Here is a 17,897-nt window from a genome sequence, read left to right as displayed (position 1 = left end):
GGGGCCGAGGAAGGAGCCATGCCGGGAGTCTCACAGGAGACCCACTTTTCTTCATCTGTAATCCGTCGGAAAAAAAACAGAGTAAAAAATCTTAGGTGTGCCTCCTATGCGACACCAAGCAAAAACTGGAGAAGGCTGACGCCGTCCAGGGGTGTATACTGCAGAGGAGTAGCCACAGTTAATCTTTTTCAGATTATGCATAGTGTCGCCTCCTAGTGGACAGCAGCATAACACCCATGGTCCTGTGTCCCCCAATGAGGCGACAGAGTAATTGATGAAAGGTTTCAATGCAGGATAGTCCGGATGGTGGATACTTTCACACTAGTCCGTCGGTACGGGCCGTCGCAAACCGTCGGCCCGACGGACAGGGTGTTAATTTAACATAACGGGGGCAGCGGATGTAGTTTTACAACGCATCCGCTGCCCCATTGGGAGTTCCGTGGAGGAGGGGGCGGAGTTTCGGAACGACGGATGCGACGTGTGACCATACGTCGCAATGCGTCGCTAATGCAAGCCTATGGAGAAAAAAAACGCATCCTGTGGGCAACTTTGCAGGATGCATTTTTTCTCCAAAACGACGCATTCCGACGTACAGCAAACAACGCTAGTGTGAAAGTAGCCTAAGCAGCCACAAAGTTCCAGGCTCAGGGTGCATTGGTGTCAGCGTGAACTATACGTTGACATTTCAATTATATGAAATGCTATGGCAGGAGACCCAGGAAGATCCCACTGCTGACATAGACATAAGAAAGCTAGACTGCATTTTGCCAAAATGTAAGCGTGTAAGCAAAAACCCCTCTGGGAAAGTGTTTTGTTGACAGATGAGACCAAGATAGAACTTTTTGGTGAAACACATCATTCTACTGTTTACCGAAAATGGAATGAGGCCTACAAAAGAAAAAAACACCGTACCTACAGTTAAATATAGTGGAGGTTCAAAGAGGTTTTGGGGTTGTTTTGCTGCCCCTGGCATTGGGTTTCTTGATCGTTTGCAAGGCATTATGAAAAGACTACCAAAGGATTTGGGGTCACAATGCAGTGCTTAGTGTCAGTGTTATGGGTCTTTCAGTAGGACAATTACCCCAAACATACTACAAGAAGCCCCAAGAAATAGATGGAAACAAAGCGCTGGAAAGTTCATAAGTGGCCATCAATGAGTCCGGATCTAAATCCCATTGAACACCTGTGGAGAGATCTTAAAAAAGTTGTTGGGAGAAGGAGCCTTTACATGACGTATCTGGAGCAGAGTGCTCCAAAATTCCAGTTGAGAGGTGTAAGAATCTTGTTGATAGGAAGCGATCTAATTTTAGTTATTTATTCCAAAGGGTGTGCAACCAAATATTAAGCCGATAGTGTCAACAAATTTTGTTTGGCCCATTTTTGGAGTTGTGTGTGAAATTATGTCCAATTAGTATTTTTTCTCTTTTTTTCTGTTATTCCAATACACACAAAGGAAGCAAACGTGTATAACAAAACATGTGTAATTGCAATAATTTTCAGGAACAATTTCAAGGTTGCTAAAACTTTCGGCCATGACTGTAGTAGCAATAAGTCATCACTTCAAATGGAAATACTCTTTTCAAATATTAACCCCTTAAGCCCCAAGGGTGGTTTGCACGTTAATGACCGGGCCAATTTTTACAATTCTGACCACTGTCCCTTTATAAGGTTATAACTCTGGAACGCTTCAAAGGATCTTGGCGATTCTGACACTGTTTTCTCGTGACAAATTGTACTTCATGATAGTGGTAACATTTCTTCGATATAACTTGCGTTTATTTGTAAAAAAAACGAATATTTGGCGAAAATTTTGAAAATTTCGCAATTTTGAACTTTTATGCCCTTAAATCACAGACATATGTCACGCAAAGTACTTAATAAGTAACATTTCCCACATGTCTACTTTACATCAGCACAATTTTGGAACCAAAATTTTTTTTTGTGACGGAGTTATAAGGGTTAAAAGTTGACCAGCAATTTCTCATTTTTACAACACCATTTTTTTTTAGGGACCACATCTCATTTGAAGTCATTTTGAGGGGTCTATATGATAGAAAATACCCAAGTGTGACACCATTCTAAAAACTGCACCCCTCAAGGTACTCAAAACCACTTTCAAGAAGTTTATTAACCCTTCAGGTGTTTCACAGGAATTTTTGGAATGTTTAAATAAAAATAAACATTTAACTTTTTTTTCACACAAAATTTATTTCAGCTCCAATTTGTTTTATTTTACCAAGGGTAACAGGAGAAAATAGACCCCAAAATATGTTGTCCAATTTGTCCTGAGTACGCTGATACCGCATATGTGGGGGTAAACCACTGTTTGGGCGCATGGCAGAGCTCGGAAGGAAAGGAGCGCCATTTGACTTTTCAATGCAAAATTGACTGGAATTGAGATGGGACGCCATATGTTGCATTTGGAGAGCCCCTGATGTGCCTAAACATTGAAACCCCCCACAAGTGACACCATTTTGGAAAGTAGACCCCCTAAGGATCTTATCTAGATGTGTGGTGAGCACTTTGACCCAACAAGTGCTTCACAGAAGTTTATAATGCAGAGCCGTAAAAATAAAAAATCATTTTTTCACAAAAATGATCTTTTCGCCCCCAATTTTTTATTTTCCCAAGGGTAAGAGAAGAAATTGGACCCCAAAAATTGTTGTGCAATTTGTCCTGAGTACGCTGATACCCCATATGTGGGGGGGAACCACTGTTTGGGCGCATGACAGAGCTCGGAAGGGAAGGAGCGCCATTTGGAATGCAGACTTAAATGGATTGGTCTGCAGGCGGTCACGTTGCATTTGCAGAGCCCCTGATGTACCCAAACAGTACAAACCCCCCACAAGTGACCCCATATTGGAAACTAGACCCCCCAAGGAACTTATCTAGATGTGTTGTGAGAACTTTGAACCCCCAAGTGTTTCACTACAGTTTACAACGCAGAGCCGTGAAAATAAAAATTCTTTTTTTTTTTCACAAAAATGATTTTTAGCCCCCAGTTTTGTATTTTCACAAGGGTATCAGGATAAATTGGACCCCAAAAGTTGTTGTCCAATTTGTCCTGAGTACGCTGATACCCCATATGTTGGGGTAAACCTCTGTTTGGGCACACGGGAGAGCTCTGAAGGGAAGGAGCACTGTTTTCCTTTTTCAACGCAGAATTGGCTGGAATTCAGATCGGATGCCTTGTCCCGTTTGGAGAGCCCCTGATGTGCCTAAACAGTGGAAACCCCCAATTCTAACTGAAACCCTAATCCAAACACACCCCTTACCCTAATCCCAACAGTAGCCCTAACCACACCTCTAACCCAGACACACCCAACCCTATTCCCAACCGTAAATGTAATCCAAACCCTAAAGGTACCGTCACACTAAGCAACGTCGCCAGCGATCTGTGACGTTGCAGCGTCCTAGGGAGCGATATCGCTGTATTTGACACGCAGCAGCGATCAGAATCCCGCTGTGAAATTGCTGGTCGCTGCTAGAAGGTCTGCACATTATTTGGTCGCTAGGTCGCCGTGTATCGCCGTGTTTGACAGCAAAAGCAACCATACCAGCGATATTTTACACTGGTAACCAGGGTAAACATCGGGTTACTAAGCGCAGGGCCGCGCTTAGTAACCCGATGTTTACCCTGGTTACCAGCGTAAAATGTAAAAAAAACAAACAGTACATGCTCACCTGCGCGTCCCCCAGCCTCTGCTTCCTGACTCTACTGATCGCCGGCCCTAAACTGAAAGTGAAAGCACAGCGGTGACGTCACCGCTGTGCTGTTAGGGCCGGAGCTCAGTCAGCGTCAGGAAGCAGAGGCTGGGGGACGCGCTGGTGAGTATGTACTGTTTGTTTTTTTAACTTTTACTCTGGTAACCAGGGTAAACATCGGGTTACTAAGCGCGGCCCTGCGCTTAGCAACCCGATGTTTACCCTGGTTACCCGGGGGCCTCGGCATCGTTGGTCGCTGGAGAGCGGTCTGTGTGACAGCTCTCCAGCGACCAAACAGCGACGCTGCAGCGATCGGCATCGCTGTCGCTATCGCTGCAGCGTCGCTTAGTGTGACGGTACCTTAACCCTATCTTTAGCCCCAACCCTAACTGTAGCCCCAACCCTAGCCCTAACCCTAGCAATAACACTAGCCCTATCACTAGCCCTAACCCTAGCCCTAACCCTAGCCCTAACCCTAGCCCTAACCCTAGCCCTAACCCTAGCCCTAACCCTAGCCCTAACCCTAGCCCTAATGGGAAAATGGAAATAAATACATTTTTTAATTTTTTTATTTTTCCCTAACTAAGGGGGTGATGAAGGGGGATTTGATTTACTTTTATAGCGGGTTTTTTAGCGGATTTTTATGATTGGCAGCCGTCACACACTGAAAGACGCTTTTCATTGCAAAAAATATTTTTTGCGTTACCACATTTTGAGAGCTGTAATTTTTCCATATTTGAGTCCACAGAGTCATGTGAGATCTTGTTTTTTGCGGGACGAGTTGACGTTTTTATTGGTAACATTTTCGGACACGTGACATTTTTTGATCGCTTTTTATTCCGATTTTTGTGAGGCAGAGTGATCAAAAACCAGCTAGTCATGAATTTCTTTTGGGGGAAGCGTTTATACCGTTCCGCGTTTGGTAAAATTGATAAAGCAGTTTTATTCGTCGGGTCAGTACGATTACAGCGATATCTCATTTATATCATTTTTTTTATGTTTTGGCGCTTTTATACGATAAAAACTATTTTATAGAAAAAATAATTATTTTGGCATCGCTTTATTCTCAGGACTATAACTTTTTTATTTTTTTGCTTATGATGCTTTGTGGCGGCTCGTATTTTGCGGGACAAGATGACGTTTTCAGCGGTACCATGGTTATTTATATCCGTCTTTTTGATCGCGTGTTATTCCACTTTTTGTTTGGCGTTATGATAATAAAGCGTTGTTTTTTGGCTCGTTTTTTTTTTTTTTTTTTTTCTTACGGTGTTCACTGAAAGGGTAAACTAGTGGGCCAGTTTTATAGGTGGGGTCGCTACGGACGCGGCGATACTAAATATGTGTACTTTTATTGTTTTTGTTTGTTTTTTTTAGATGAAGAAATGTATTTATGGGAATAATATTTTTTTTTTCCTTTATTTAGGAATTTTATTTTATTTTATTTTTTTTTTTTTACACATGGGGAAATTTTTTTTTTTAACTTTTTTACTTTGTCCCAGGGGGGGACATCACAGATCGCCGATTTGACAGTGTGCACAGCACTCTGTCAAATCGGCGATCATACTTTCATCGGAGCCGGCTGCAGCTTTCATCTGCAGCCTGCTCCTGACCCGGAAGTCCTCCCTGCAGGACCCGGATGCAGCCCCGCGGCCATTTTGGATCCGGGCCCTGCAGGGAGAAGACGCTCGGTACAAGGTGAGTACATCACCTTGTACCGATCGTCTCAGGGAAGCCCGCAGGGAGCCCCCTCCCTGCGCGACGCTTCCCTGTACCGCCGGCACACCGCGATCATGTTTGATCGCGGTGTGCCGGGGGTTAATGTGCCGGGGGCGGTCCGTGACCGCTCCTGGCACATAGTGCCGGATGTCAGCTGCGATAGGCAGCTGACACCCGGCCGCGATCGGCTGCGCTCCCCCCCCCCCCCGTGAGCGCGGCCGATCGCTATGACGTACTATCCCGTCGGTGGGAATTAAGGCCCACCCCACCTCGACGGGATAGTACGTCAGATGGGATTAAGGGGTTAAAAAACCCACAAATCTATAAAGTTATTAAAAAAAAATGTGATGACGGCAAAAAATAAAAAAGTAGTATGAAAACCATTTTACAGCTTGTATATAGAAACATATCTCGGGTCCTCGGTTACAGACTGGATTATCCCCTGAGCTGTACTGTGATAAGACCCCTTTAGAAGTAGTAGGCGAGAATAGGCAACCATATGAATCTGACAGGGGCAGCGATGCCCCGTCCAGTCTCCTCCCCAGCTCCTTTTATTATGGTGAAGCTGCCTTAAACCGGCGTGAGACCGCCAAAACGCGCATAATTAGTGCACAACTGAGCATTGCGCAAACATAAGTCAGTGTTTTACGCCACGTATACCCCAAGATTTAGTGTGAACATCAGCCCTGGAAGCACAGCAGGGATTGATACTGTCCCTTCGGTTACTATTTGGCACCTTGCACCCACAAGATGCTCCCAGACGCCGCTGGCCACGTTGCTAACCTGCTGCTTTTCCAGCCGTTCTCGCTCTGGTTCGGCGTCTACCCTCTCAGTCCGTTCATCGGCCATGCTGCTGCAGGATCTCTGCATGCTCCCATCCGAGCCGAGCACGTGGCTTACGATAATATTCATTGCTGGACTAGCCACATACTCCTATGGAGGGTAGCACATGGGGAATCAGAATAAGAAAATTTCAATTGGCTATTAAAAATGTAAACACAAAATTAATTATAAAGTGGCATGTAAACGTTTGGGCACCCCTGGTCAAAATTACTGTTATTATGAACAGTTAAACAAGTTTGTGCACCCTTGGAGATTTGTGTACTCAGATACCTTTGACCAAGGTTTCAGACCTTAATTAGCCTGTTAGGGTTATGGCTTGTTCCCTATCATCGTTAGGAAAGGCCGGGTAATGCAAATTTCCAGCTTTATACAAACCCAGCCTCCTCTTGCCTTGTGCCAAAACACAGCAGCCAGGGGTTCTTCTAACCAGCTGCCTAACACTCTGAAAATGGTGGAGGTCTACAAAGCAGGAGAAGACTATAAGAAGATAGCAAAGCGTTTTCAAGTTGCCCTTTCCTCAGTTCAAAATGTAATTAAGAAATGGCAGGTAACAGGAACAGTGGAGGTCAAGATAAGGTCTGGAAGACCAAACAAAATTTCAATGAGGGATGCGCGTAATATTGCTAAAGGGGCAAATCAGAACCCCCGCTTAACTGAAAAAGACCTTCAGAGAGACAAGTCCTGTGGACAGAAGAGAGTAAAATATAACTCTTTGGCCACAATGATCAAAGGTATGTGTGGAGAAAAAGAGCACAGAATTTCTGGAAAAGAACATCTCGCCAACCATTAAGCATGGTGGTGGATCAATCATGCTTTGGGGTTGTGTTGCAGCGAATGGCACGGGGAACATTTCATAGGTAGAGGGAAGAATGGATTCAATGAAATTTCAACAAATTCTTGATGCAAACATAACACCATCTGCAAAAAGGCTGAAGTTGAAAAGAGGATGGCTTTTACAAATGGATAAAGACCCTAAACACACGGCAAAATCCACAAAAGACGACCTCAAAAGGCGCAAGCTTTAGATTTTACAATGGCCCTAACAGTCCCATGATGTGATCATCATTGAAAATCTGTGGCTAGACCTCAAAATAGCAAAGTATGGAAGACGACCCAGGAATCTCACTGAACTGGAAGAATTTTCAAGGAAGAATGGATGAAAATCCCTCAAACAAGAATTCAAAGACTCTTGGCTGACTACAGAAAGTGTTCACAAGCTGTGATACTTGCAAAAATTAGGTACTAACCATGCAGGGTGCCAAAACTTTTTGCACTGGCCCATTTTCCTTTTTGTAATTTTTAATTTTTCATTTACAATAACCGTAATTTTGACCAGGGGTGCCCAAACTTTTACATGCCACTGTATCAGTTGCGGATTTAATGACTATATATGACTGTAGAAGAAGCTGACCTCCACATGGATGAGATTGGCCACTGCTTGCACAGAGGCCAGTTTTCATCATGGAGGTCAGGCTCCATCAGCACGGACAATGGGTCTACAGGTGTTGGCGCACAAAGCTGGACCCTATATACACGAGGCAAGGCAGCGTACACGTGTGTCTACACAGTAGCGCCGAGACCAGGTAACGGACAGGAGCTTACCTTTCTTTGCTTGTGTCTCGCCCGCTTGGCTGCCCGCGAGCTGCTGACCGGTTTGGGCTCCGAGCTGTTGATGAACTGTACTAGGTCTTCTACCTTTCGATGGTCGACCACACCGGTATCCCTTTCTGAGATCTGCTCTGGCTTTTTGGGCTGCTCTTCTTTCCTCTTGGTTAGCCGTAAACGGAGTTTCTCCCTCATTTCTGTGTAATTCCGACTGGTCGGTGCTGACGGGGGCTTAAGTAGGAATCAGATCATGTCAGACCACCGAGCGCAGTATCATGACCACGTCACACGGGCAAAATGCTAGTGTACGAACATACTCAAAGACCAAGATCTGGCGGCACTTTCTGCAACGTGTTTATTACTGATTTGGTAAAATAAAACGTTGCAATACTTTTAATTTTTATATTCATTGCTCTAAGTTTAGACACCTCTGATTGCTGTCAATCACGACTTATTATATACTTCCATCTGTTCCGGTCACGTGCTGATCGCTCCGCTGCGAGGAGAGTTACATTACTCGCAGATTTCACCCCATTGGAATGAAACTCATATGTGACAATTTTATGTGAAAAATGTCGGCAGCACAGGGATGAGATTGCTACAAGCGGATCTAATACTGTTATCCTCTGTGGATTTTACCTGCACTAATTTGTAAGTAATATCTGCAGGAAATCAACTGCTTGTAATTTCTTGCACAAAGTGACGTTTTCTCACCTTTTACCCACTAAATCATTACACTGTTTTGGCCGCATGTGGCATCTTCGGTGAGAAATGCCAAACTTAAAGTATAGTGATCAGAAATTTGGCCCCAAGCCTTAAAAAAAAAAAAAAATGCAGAGAAGCAGATTGAGATCAGGGTGAATAATAGAAAGTTGCATGCTAGCCACAACTGCAGTCAGGTAAGGAAGTAGTTAGAATATATGTGAGAACTAGTGATGAGCGAATGTGGTCTTATAAGGCATTATCCGAGCACACTCGGGTGCCAACAGTGCCGTCGACGAGCTCGAAAAAAAGCTGTTTGCTTGGGAATCCCTGCATGCGTTGTGGCTGTCGAACAGCAGCGGGGACTCCAACATTTTTCGAGCACGCTGAAGACAGACTTAGCACACGAGCATGCTCAGATAACACCTTATCCCAGCACGTTCGCTGATCACTAGTTAAAACTCAATTACTACTTCTACACATCAAAAGACCCTCACCCCTCCGTGTCCGAAGAACTCGCAGTAGCAGCAGTCACAGTATTTGCCCTCTTTCTGGTTCGTGGAGGTGGAAGTGCTGGAGCTGTGTTCGGAGCAGCTGTCATCGTCCTGACTCTCCTCCCCGTCGTACTGCTGGTGATCGTACGCAGCGTTGTTTTCACACCGATGACCCTCGCAGTCCGGATCGCTGGAACACAAGTCACTCTGGGTTAAAATCTGAAAACCGTTCAATCAAGTAAATGTTATCAATGTAAAACTTGTGAACAATGTGCCTCTGCTCTTCTCTGACCAAGAGGCCGCGGCCGGCAGAAGTGGAGCCTCTGCACCTCTGTGCCATTCATCATGTATGCACTCTCTGGAGAACACAGAGCGCTGGACTCTGCTCTATCCAACAGTCCAATAGACAATGAATGGAGCCAAGAGTGAGCATCAGCGCCTCTAACATGCGTCCCCTTACCTGCAGACACTAGGCGGTGCGCTGAGCGGGCCGTCTGCAGCCGACGTTGGAGGAGCAGCAGCAGTGGAAGGACAGAACCCTAAATGAGAATCCACAAAACCAGGAGCGGTGGCAGCTGTTTTGGGAAAGGGCTGAGGATTAATATTTGGATGGTGTGGAGTGGAGGCAGATGAATGTGTGGCAGGAGACAGGGAGGGAAGAGCTGCTAAGCTTGTCGGACTGTTTCTTGGTGCAACCGGCGTAGACGGATGTCTGTGCTCTTCTTTGATGTTATGAAATACATCACCTGAAATAACAGAGTAAAAGAGCAGTAAAGCAATGGAATTCCTGCAAACGTAGCATCCATCAGTAAAGACGGCTATCAGCAGCCACCACTAGAGGGAGCTAAGGTGCTTACGGCATACAGGCCTGTGTTCAATGCATAAATGTTGTCAGCGCCATCTAGTGGCAGCAAGAATTGAGTCATCTAAATAAACTGCTGTGTCCAGTTTTTGAGCTTTTAATTTTTCCTCCGCTTCTTCTAAGACCCATAACTATTTTTTCATACTAAAACAGGATTTTTGGTTGCTTACCGTAAAATCTGTTTCTCGGAGCCTTCATTGGGGGACACAGGAACCATGGGTGTATGCTGCTGCCACTAGGAGGCTGACACTATGCAAATAAAAAAGTTAGCTCCTCCTCTGCAGTGTACACCCTACCGACAGGAAGTAGGATATTCAGTTAGTGAGAAAGCAGTAGGAGAAACAACGTGTAAATGAGAAAGAATAATAATAATCTTCAATTATACAGCGCCAAAGACTGTAAAGCGCTGCTTAAGTTTGAACAGTTTCAAACCCTCAAAGAGCGTTCAAAGAACACAAACTTTAACAGTATAACACAATAAACAGAGCTGTTCAACATGGGAGGGTGCTGTGTCCCCCAATGAAGGCTCCGAGAAACAGATTTTACGGTAAGCAACCAAAAATCCTGTTTTCTCTATCGCCTCTCATTGGGGGACACAGGAACCATGGGACGTCCCAAAGCAGTCCCTGGGGTGGGAACAGCAGAAAACTCCATTCAGGTCAGAGGACACATCACTGCCGCCTGCAGGATCCTCCCGCCTAGGCTGGCAACTGCCGAAGCGCAGGTATATAACATTTGGCAAACCTTGGAGGCCGACCGGCCTCTTGGCGTGCCGTCTGGAATGACAAATAGACGGTCCGTCTTCCTAAAGAAGGCGATCCTAGATAAATAGATCCTCACCGCCCTGACCAGGCATAGCCTGCTCAGCGAACGACCCCAGAGAATCGGTCGGAGCAGGACAAAGGTGGGACGGACGATCTTACTAAAGTAGAAGGAGCGATGAAGGCCGTAAAACTACCCTATCCTGGTGAAGAATCCAAGAAGTGGGGCGACAGGAGAGAGCCACCAACTCCGAGGATAATGGAGGAAAAGGCCACCAGAAAACGCTACCCTTCAGGACAGAAAACAGACAGTGAGACCTCATGGGGGGGGCTCAAGGGGGGAACCCCACTGAGCCTCCAGAACAAGATTGAGGTCCCAGGGATCCACGAGAGTCTGGTACGGGGGAGCCGCATGTGCCACTTCTTGAAGAAAAGATCTGATCTGAGAACTGAACGGATATAAATCTCTGTACCGTGGTAGCCAGTAGCTAAGGACTACTGAAAGGGACTTCAGAAAAGGAATGGCAAGGGATGCTATCTGACCCTTTAGAGAACTAAGGGCAAGGCCAGCATCAAGTCCCGCCTAGAGAAAACGGCCAAAATGGAAGGTTTCAGGGGCAAAGCTGTTAAATCGAGCCACCAAGAACTCTGTGGCAGATCGGTCCTTAGTACAGACGATCTGGCCTGTCTGGGGCCTGCAGTGGGAGTCCACGAGGATATGAACGATCTCAGCAACCAGAACCTTCTGGGCCAATCTGGTGCGGTCAGAATGATCGGAACCCCCTCCGCATTGAGCTTCAACAGCCTGGGAAGGAAGGGAAGGGAGGAACAAATAGGGAAGTACAAAATGCGACCCAGGAATGGTCAAAGTATCGGTATCCGCAACAAGAGGATCACCGACCTGGAGACAAAAAGTGGAACCTTGCTAAGCAGTCGGGACGCCAGGAGATCCGCGTCCGGAGTTTTCCATCAAGGCAAAATTGAAGGAAGGCCCCCTGAAGAAGGGACCATTCTCCTGCCGTAAGGCCCTCGTGGCAGAGAAAACACCTAGTTGACCACGACGGGGATATGCACTGCGGATAGTGCCGAAAAGGTCGCCTCTGCCCAGGAGGATGATCTTGGATACCTCCGCCATTGCCAAGAGACTCTGATTCCCTTCCTGGTAATAGACATATGCCACAATCAAGGCATTGGACGTCTGGATTCTGACTGGCAGACCTCTGAGAAGCCTTTCACAGTGACTCAGAGATAGAGGAATGGCCCCTATCTCAAGGGTGTCGATCGGCAAAGAGAACTCTTGCTCCAACCAATGCCCCCATCACTGACAGATGGCGAGAAACCACATCTCAGCCAGGAAGGCGGGTGACCGTCGTCACCACCTGCCTTGGAAGGACCGGACCTGGGGAATGAGAGGGAATGTTCCGACCAATGTCCCCATCACTGTGACAGCCACCAGTTGAGAGGCTATTGGAATCAAATGGAAACCCGGATCAGGGATCCAGAGACCGTACAGACGTGTCCCACTGAAAAAGGATGGCCTGCTGAAGTGGTCTCAAGTGGAACAGCGTAAAAGAGAACGCTCCCGATGCTGTCACCATGCGTCACAGTACCGTCATTGCTGAACGGAAGGAAGGCAGCTGAAGGCCTTGCAGAGGGCGTATGTAGAATTGCCCGCTTCTCCTCGAGAAGAAAAACCCCCGACTGACGGTGTCGAACAACATGCCTAAGAGGACAAAACGCTGACTCGGAATAAGAAAAGACTTTGTTCTGATGGCCAGCCACCAGAAACGGGACAGGGAGTCGAGGACAATGGTCAGACTCACCTGGGCCTGAGAGAGAGGCAGAGGCATGATGAGGAAGCACTAGGCCCCTGATCCTCAATATGGCCATAAATGTGGCCATGATCTCTATGAAGACACCAGGAGCGGTCGCAAGACCGAGCGGCAGGACGACAAACCGGAAATGACCCTTCTGCGTCGCGAAACGCAGGAAAACTCAGGTGTGCTGGGAAAATCAGGGCATGGAGCAAGGCATCTTGGATATCCATGGAGCACAGGAATTCCTGTGGATCCATGGGAGCCAGAACCTTACAGAGGAACTCCATCCAGAAATGCCGCATGCGGAACCTTCTGTTCACTAACTTCAGAGCCAGGGTGGGTCGAGCTGCGCCGCTCTTCTTCGGCACTACAAGCAGGATTGAATAGAAACCTGTGAAGCGTTCCTGCTGTGGGATGGAAACGATAACCTCCGAACAAAGAAGGAAGGTAATGGATGCAAAGAAAACCTGGGATCAAAGGAGGATTTTTAGAGGGCGAGATTCGAAGAAGCGATTCCGGGCCGCGAAGCGAACCCTACCTTGTATCCAGAGGACACCACCTCCCTGATCTAAGCGTCCTCCACCGAGGCCAGCCAAACATTTCTGAACAAAACAGGAGACGCCCGCCCAAACTGAAGGGAACGCTGGGCCCCTAGCCAGAGTTCTGCCGAGGAAGATCTGCCAGATCTAGGCCTGGTGGACAAACTATGGGAGTTGCGGGGACGCCAGGAAGGGGTAGGCTTAAAGGAAGCCTTTTGTCTAGCCAGACGAGATCGCGGTCTGTGTTAGCTAGAGGAATCTTCCGACACTGCAAAACAGCGAAAGGACAAGGGAGCTCGTGCCTCCCGTGGCGTCCTTAATAATTTGTTCCAGCATGTAGCCAAAGAGATGGGCCCCCTGGAAGGGGAGTCTGGTAAGGGACTTCTTGAAGACAAGTCCGCCTGCCGGGAGTAGAGCCGAATATTCCATCGGATGGCCCCCATATTGCTGGACGCGTGAGTTGCACAAGCCGCACATCTGGGGAGACAGATACCAAATATTTCCCTGCACAGGAAATCTGGTCCGTCAGGTCGGCTAGCTCTCCCCGAGGAGCTCCAGCCGGGGTGCTCTTACAAGGCTGATTGATCCATCTAGCTATAGTCCTTGAGACCAAGGTAGAGGTGATGGCCGACAAAGTAGAAGCAGCCGTTTCAAAGGCTGATTTATCCAGCGATTCTAGAATTGTATCCTTGGAACCCATGAGGGAAGTGGAGGGGCCAAGTTGGTAGCCAGTCTGGGGACTGACAAGTCCACAATTGACCGCATCCTGCCGTCTGTTAGCGATGAGCTCAGACGAGAATGAATATATGATGCAGAGATGCTTCCCTGTCTGAAGCATCTGGTATGGTTCGCCTTTCCCCTGACAAGTACCACCACAAATTCAGTGAGTGGGGCAAAGACCTTGGAAGGTGGTTTTGACCGTCTAAACGAAACCGCCTATCCTGCGGGTTCCGTTGAGGTATCCATGATGCTTAAGGTCTGGTTTATTGCAACAATAAGGTTATACCTGTTGAGAACCAAGTCTGAAACATCCTTTGCAAACATGACAGAGGACGCCCGTCTCTCTCTCTCTCTTGAGAGAGAGAGAGGAGGATCAGGAAGAGGGATCTCACCGTTCCAGACCGGAGGGCGAGAAGGAAGGTGTCAGACGTCCATGGAGCTGATGGTGGACGTCCTCGTCTCCTCCAACCGACAGGCTCTGGTGGGCGAGTGGGTGGGTGACGGAACTGGGACCGAACTTCTAAGCACGCTTGTGCGCTAGGATCATGGTCCTGCTGTCGGATCTGTGAGGATACGGGGTGGCAGTACATGCCGTACTCATAGTCCCTAATGTGGGAATACAGGTGTGAATATTCACCCTGTATCCCTCCGAAAAAGGAACCTAGGATTTCGCTCCTGTCTGGATCTCTTGTGCCAGAGTTGAAAAGGCCAGACGGAGAATCCTGTGACCCACTGGCAACTGCGGTCAAGCACAGACCCCAGGGTCGTGACATCCTGGTGTCTCGGTCTCGCCCAGCGAGGGGACTCCTGGACGGACAGTGGAGTTGCTGCAGCAGGAGAACGGAACGCTGTCTTTTTAGGATTAGGCCTGGGAGCAGACCCACTAAATGATTAGGGGAAACAGGAGAGGGGAGTAATGGACTGCATGGCAGAGCTACTCACAGCAATAGTAGGGTCCTGTAGACTGCTCCCGGCTGTAGCTGCGGCCAGATCACGGCACAGGTCCAGGGCACCAGCAGGGAGACGGAGGATGCAGGGGACCCAGTCACCGGGTCCGGAAGAGAACGCTCCTCAGCAAGACAGCGGCGATCCCAGGCCGAATGGGGCGGCTAGAAGTGGGCGGAGCTAGCCGCTCTGTACCAGGGGAGCACCAAGATGGCGCCGGTGGGCGGCTCTGACAGTCGGGCGGGAGAAAAGCCCGCCCGACAGAGGAGGAAGTGGGCGGAGTCAGCCCCGGAAGAGTAGGCCTGAGTAGAAGCCGGGGGCTAAATTAGGAACCGCCGACCGCCGGAGAGTGCAGGGAAGTGCCGCGGCACCGGCACCGGATAGCGGAAGATCGGCGCGGCAGCTGCCAGACCGTCGCAAGAGCGCGGCCTAAGGTTAGTTGCCGGAAGTAGGCCCCGGGGAAGCCGGGGCCTAAATTAGGAACCGGCGACCGCCGGAGAGTGCCGCGGCGCCGGCGCGGCAGCCTGCAAGGGAGCGCGGCCGCAGGCTAGCACATCGCCAGGAATGGGCCCCGGAAGGAGCCGGGTCCTAAATTAGGCCAAAAACGGCGACCGCCAGAAGGGGCCGCGGCGGTTAAAAGAGCACGGCTGTCAGAAAATCAGCCGCTTCGGACAATGTCCTTGCTGCCCACTCCTAAAGGGGATACTCACCTAAAACATCCCACGTCGTCCATTACTAACCTCAAACCTTGTGAAGGTATCAGACGTCCATGTGAGCTGCTGATGGACGTCCTCGTCTCCTCCGACCGACAGGCTCTGGTGGGCGAGTGGGTGGGGGACGGAGCCAGGACCGGACTTCTGAGCACGCTTGTGTGCTAGGATCTTGGTCCTGGACAGGGATCTATGAGGATACGGGGTGGCAGTACACGCCGTACTCATAGTCCGCTATGTGGGACTACAGGTGTGACTGTTCACCCTGTATCCCTTCGGAAAAACCTGAAAAGAAAGGACGCACATTGAGGTAGATAAGGGTCTAATGAAAGACCCGTGTCCACCTCCTACTGACACTAAGCTAAACTGAATATCCTACTTCCTGTCGGTAGGGTGTACACTGCAGAGGAGGAGCTAACTTTTTTATTTGCATAGTGTCAGCCTCCTAGTGGCAGCAGCATACACCCATGGTTCCTGTGTCCCCCAATGAGAGGCGATAGAGAAAGTTTGTTTCTTTTGCAGGATGAGTTGTAGGTTTGAATGACACTATTCATTTTACCATAAAATGTACTGAAAAATAGAAAGAAAAATTCCAAATTGGCTGGGAATGAGAATGAATAAGGGTGGCCGATGGCTGTCAGAGGTGACCTCTTTCCAAAATTGCTAGATTCTACTGTCAATAGTGGCATTCAAAAGGTTAAACTTGTGCAATTGGAGGTAATCTCGGGTGCCGGCTGTATAACAGTCGGCATCTGAGCTGAATTGGTTTAGTCTCAGCTCCTGAGCCCACTCTATAATAGATAGATAGATATTTGCACACGTGTTTCTGGGTTTTTGCCCCTCATCAGTGCAAGGCAAATATAAGTAATTGATAAATGAAGGGGAGAAAAATAATAAAAAAAAAGCTAAAGACAAGCATACGCTCCCTCGCTCACCTATAGAAGAAGGCCTCTTGGATGACACTTTGAACTGGTTGGTGCTAGACTGTACCGTTGTGGCTGTGCAGGAAACGGACGACGTGGCGGACGAGGTTGCCATTACAACCTTATTTGCTTCTATAAAGGCATCCTGGAAATTATATAGACATTTCTTTTTGGCAGTGTTTTTCTTCTCTTTTACGTCCGGTGCCGTTATTGTCTCATTGCTGGATGTGGTGGGAAGTGTTTCTGGTCTAATTTCTGGGAGGGCTGGGCCTAATATATCCCCTCCTGGAAAGCAAAAAATGGGGGAAATATAAGCCATGGTTTATTTTTGTTAAATGCACTTTTTTTCCCCATTTTTGGCAATGTCTCGCCCCCATATCACAATCTGCATTAAAGATAAAAATTAGAAATTTTGCAATTTTCACATAAGCCAGTAGGGCTTTTTTATCCTCCAACTTCCTCTTTCAAGAAATTCACATGAACATTAGCAGGAAAGTGCAGACTACAACCCTATTTTTTTTTGTATTTAATCATCTAATGGGAGCGGGCAAGGAGAAGGGAAGAGGCGGCGGGCAAGGAGAAGAGTAGAGGCGGCGGCAGGCAAGGAGATGGGAAGAGGCGGCAGGCAAGGAGATGGGAAGAGGCGGCAGGCAAGGAGATGGGAAGAGGCGGCAGGCAAGGAGATGGGAAGAGGCGGCAGGCAAGGAGACGGGAAGAGGCGGCAGGCAAGGAGATTGGAAGAGGCGGCAGGCAAGGAGACGGGAAGAGGCGGCAGGCAAGGAGAAGACGAGAACTCTAGTGCCACCTACTGGAAGACTAGCAATACTTAAAGTCAATATCGACCTACTCTATTTGTGGACACTTGTTTCGGGGAGTTTGCCCAGCATCAGTGCAAAGAAAATAAAAAAATCTAAACATAAAAGCTAGCTGGTTAAAATGAAGGTTCACTTTCTGATGACACATTTCCTTTAAACTGGCAACACACCAATAACTATTGTCCAATCTTTCAGCTGACACGTCTCTCTCTCGTCCACCCCACACACAGGAATGCTTGGCCGAGCGCCCCCAGTACTCCTGCCTACTTATATCCTTTGAATGGTGGCGAGACATGCAGCTGTGGGGATTCGAACATATTATTCGAGCACGCCGAAGACACTCAGTTAGCACCCGATCATGCTCGGATAGGACCTTGCTCATCGCTAAAGCCCAAGCAAAGGAAGAAACCAGCGTCACTTTGGCTCCTCTCTTACAGGGCGATGCTCTCGACTGCTCTCTACGCAGAATACTGCCATATTTACCTGCCAAGGGGTCGGGTAAAAAAGACGTTTGACTCCAGTTTTTCTCGTTCATCATTTCTGAATTCCATAAACTTATAAATTTTGACCTGTTCCACTCGGGAGAATTGCCAAAACACGTTGGGTATATGTGATCCTGTAGGGAGGCATTGTACACTTGATGCTTGTTGGTGTGATTCTGTGCGGTTGTGGGTGACAAGGCCTAAACAAAACAGAAAATAAATGCGAGTGTTAACAGGAGCCACGTACCAGAGCACAAA

General features: G+C 47.9%; 1 protein-coding gene across 2 annotated transcripts in view; it reads right to left on the bottom strand.

Annotated features, from left to right (window-relative positions):
• FAM193A (family with sequence similarity 193 member A) overlaps positions 1 to 17,897 on the bottom strand; it is a 113,727-nt gene that overhangs the window by 22,601 nt on the left and 73,229 nt on the right. For both annotated transcript variants that reach the window (XM_077280169.1, XM_077280170.1), the window contains 6 exons: positions 17,641 to 17,839; positions 16,355 to 16,627; positions 9,526 to 9,811; positions 9,069 to 9,255; positions 7,867 to 8,100; positions 6,205 to 6,354 (listed from right to left, as the gene is read on the bottom strand). In XM_077280169.1, the coding sequence (XP_077136284.1) occupies positions 6,205 to 6,354; positions 7,867 to 8,100; positions 9,069 to 9,255; positions 9,526 to 9,811; positions 16,355 to 16,627; positions 17,641 to 17,839 (1,329 nt within the window). The remainder of the gene's footprint in view (positions 1 to 6,204; positions 6,355 to 7,866; positions 8,101 to 9,068; positions 9,256 to 9,525; positions 9,812 to 16,354; positions 16,628 to 17,640; positions 17,840 to 17,897) is intronic.

This window comes from Ranitomeya variabilis, chromosome 1 (genome assembly GCF_051348905.1).
Source record: "Ranitomeya variabilis isolate aRanVar5 chromosome 1, aRanVar5.hap1, whole genome shotgun sequence".
Lineage (NCBI taxonomy): Eukaryota > Metazoa > Chordata > Amphibia > Anura > Dendrobatidae > Ranitomeya > Ranitomeya variabilis.
The sequence above is the reverse complement of the archived record's forward strand: the minus strand, read 5'-3'. Positions and strand labels throughout refer to the sequence as shown.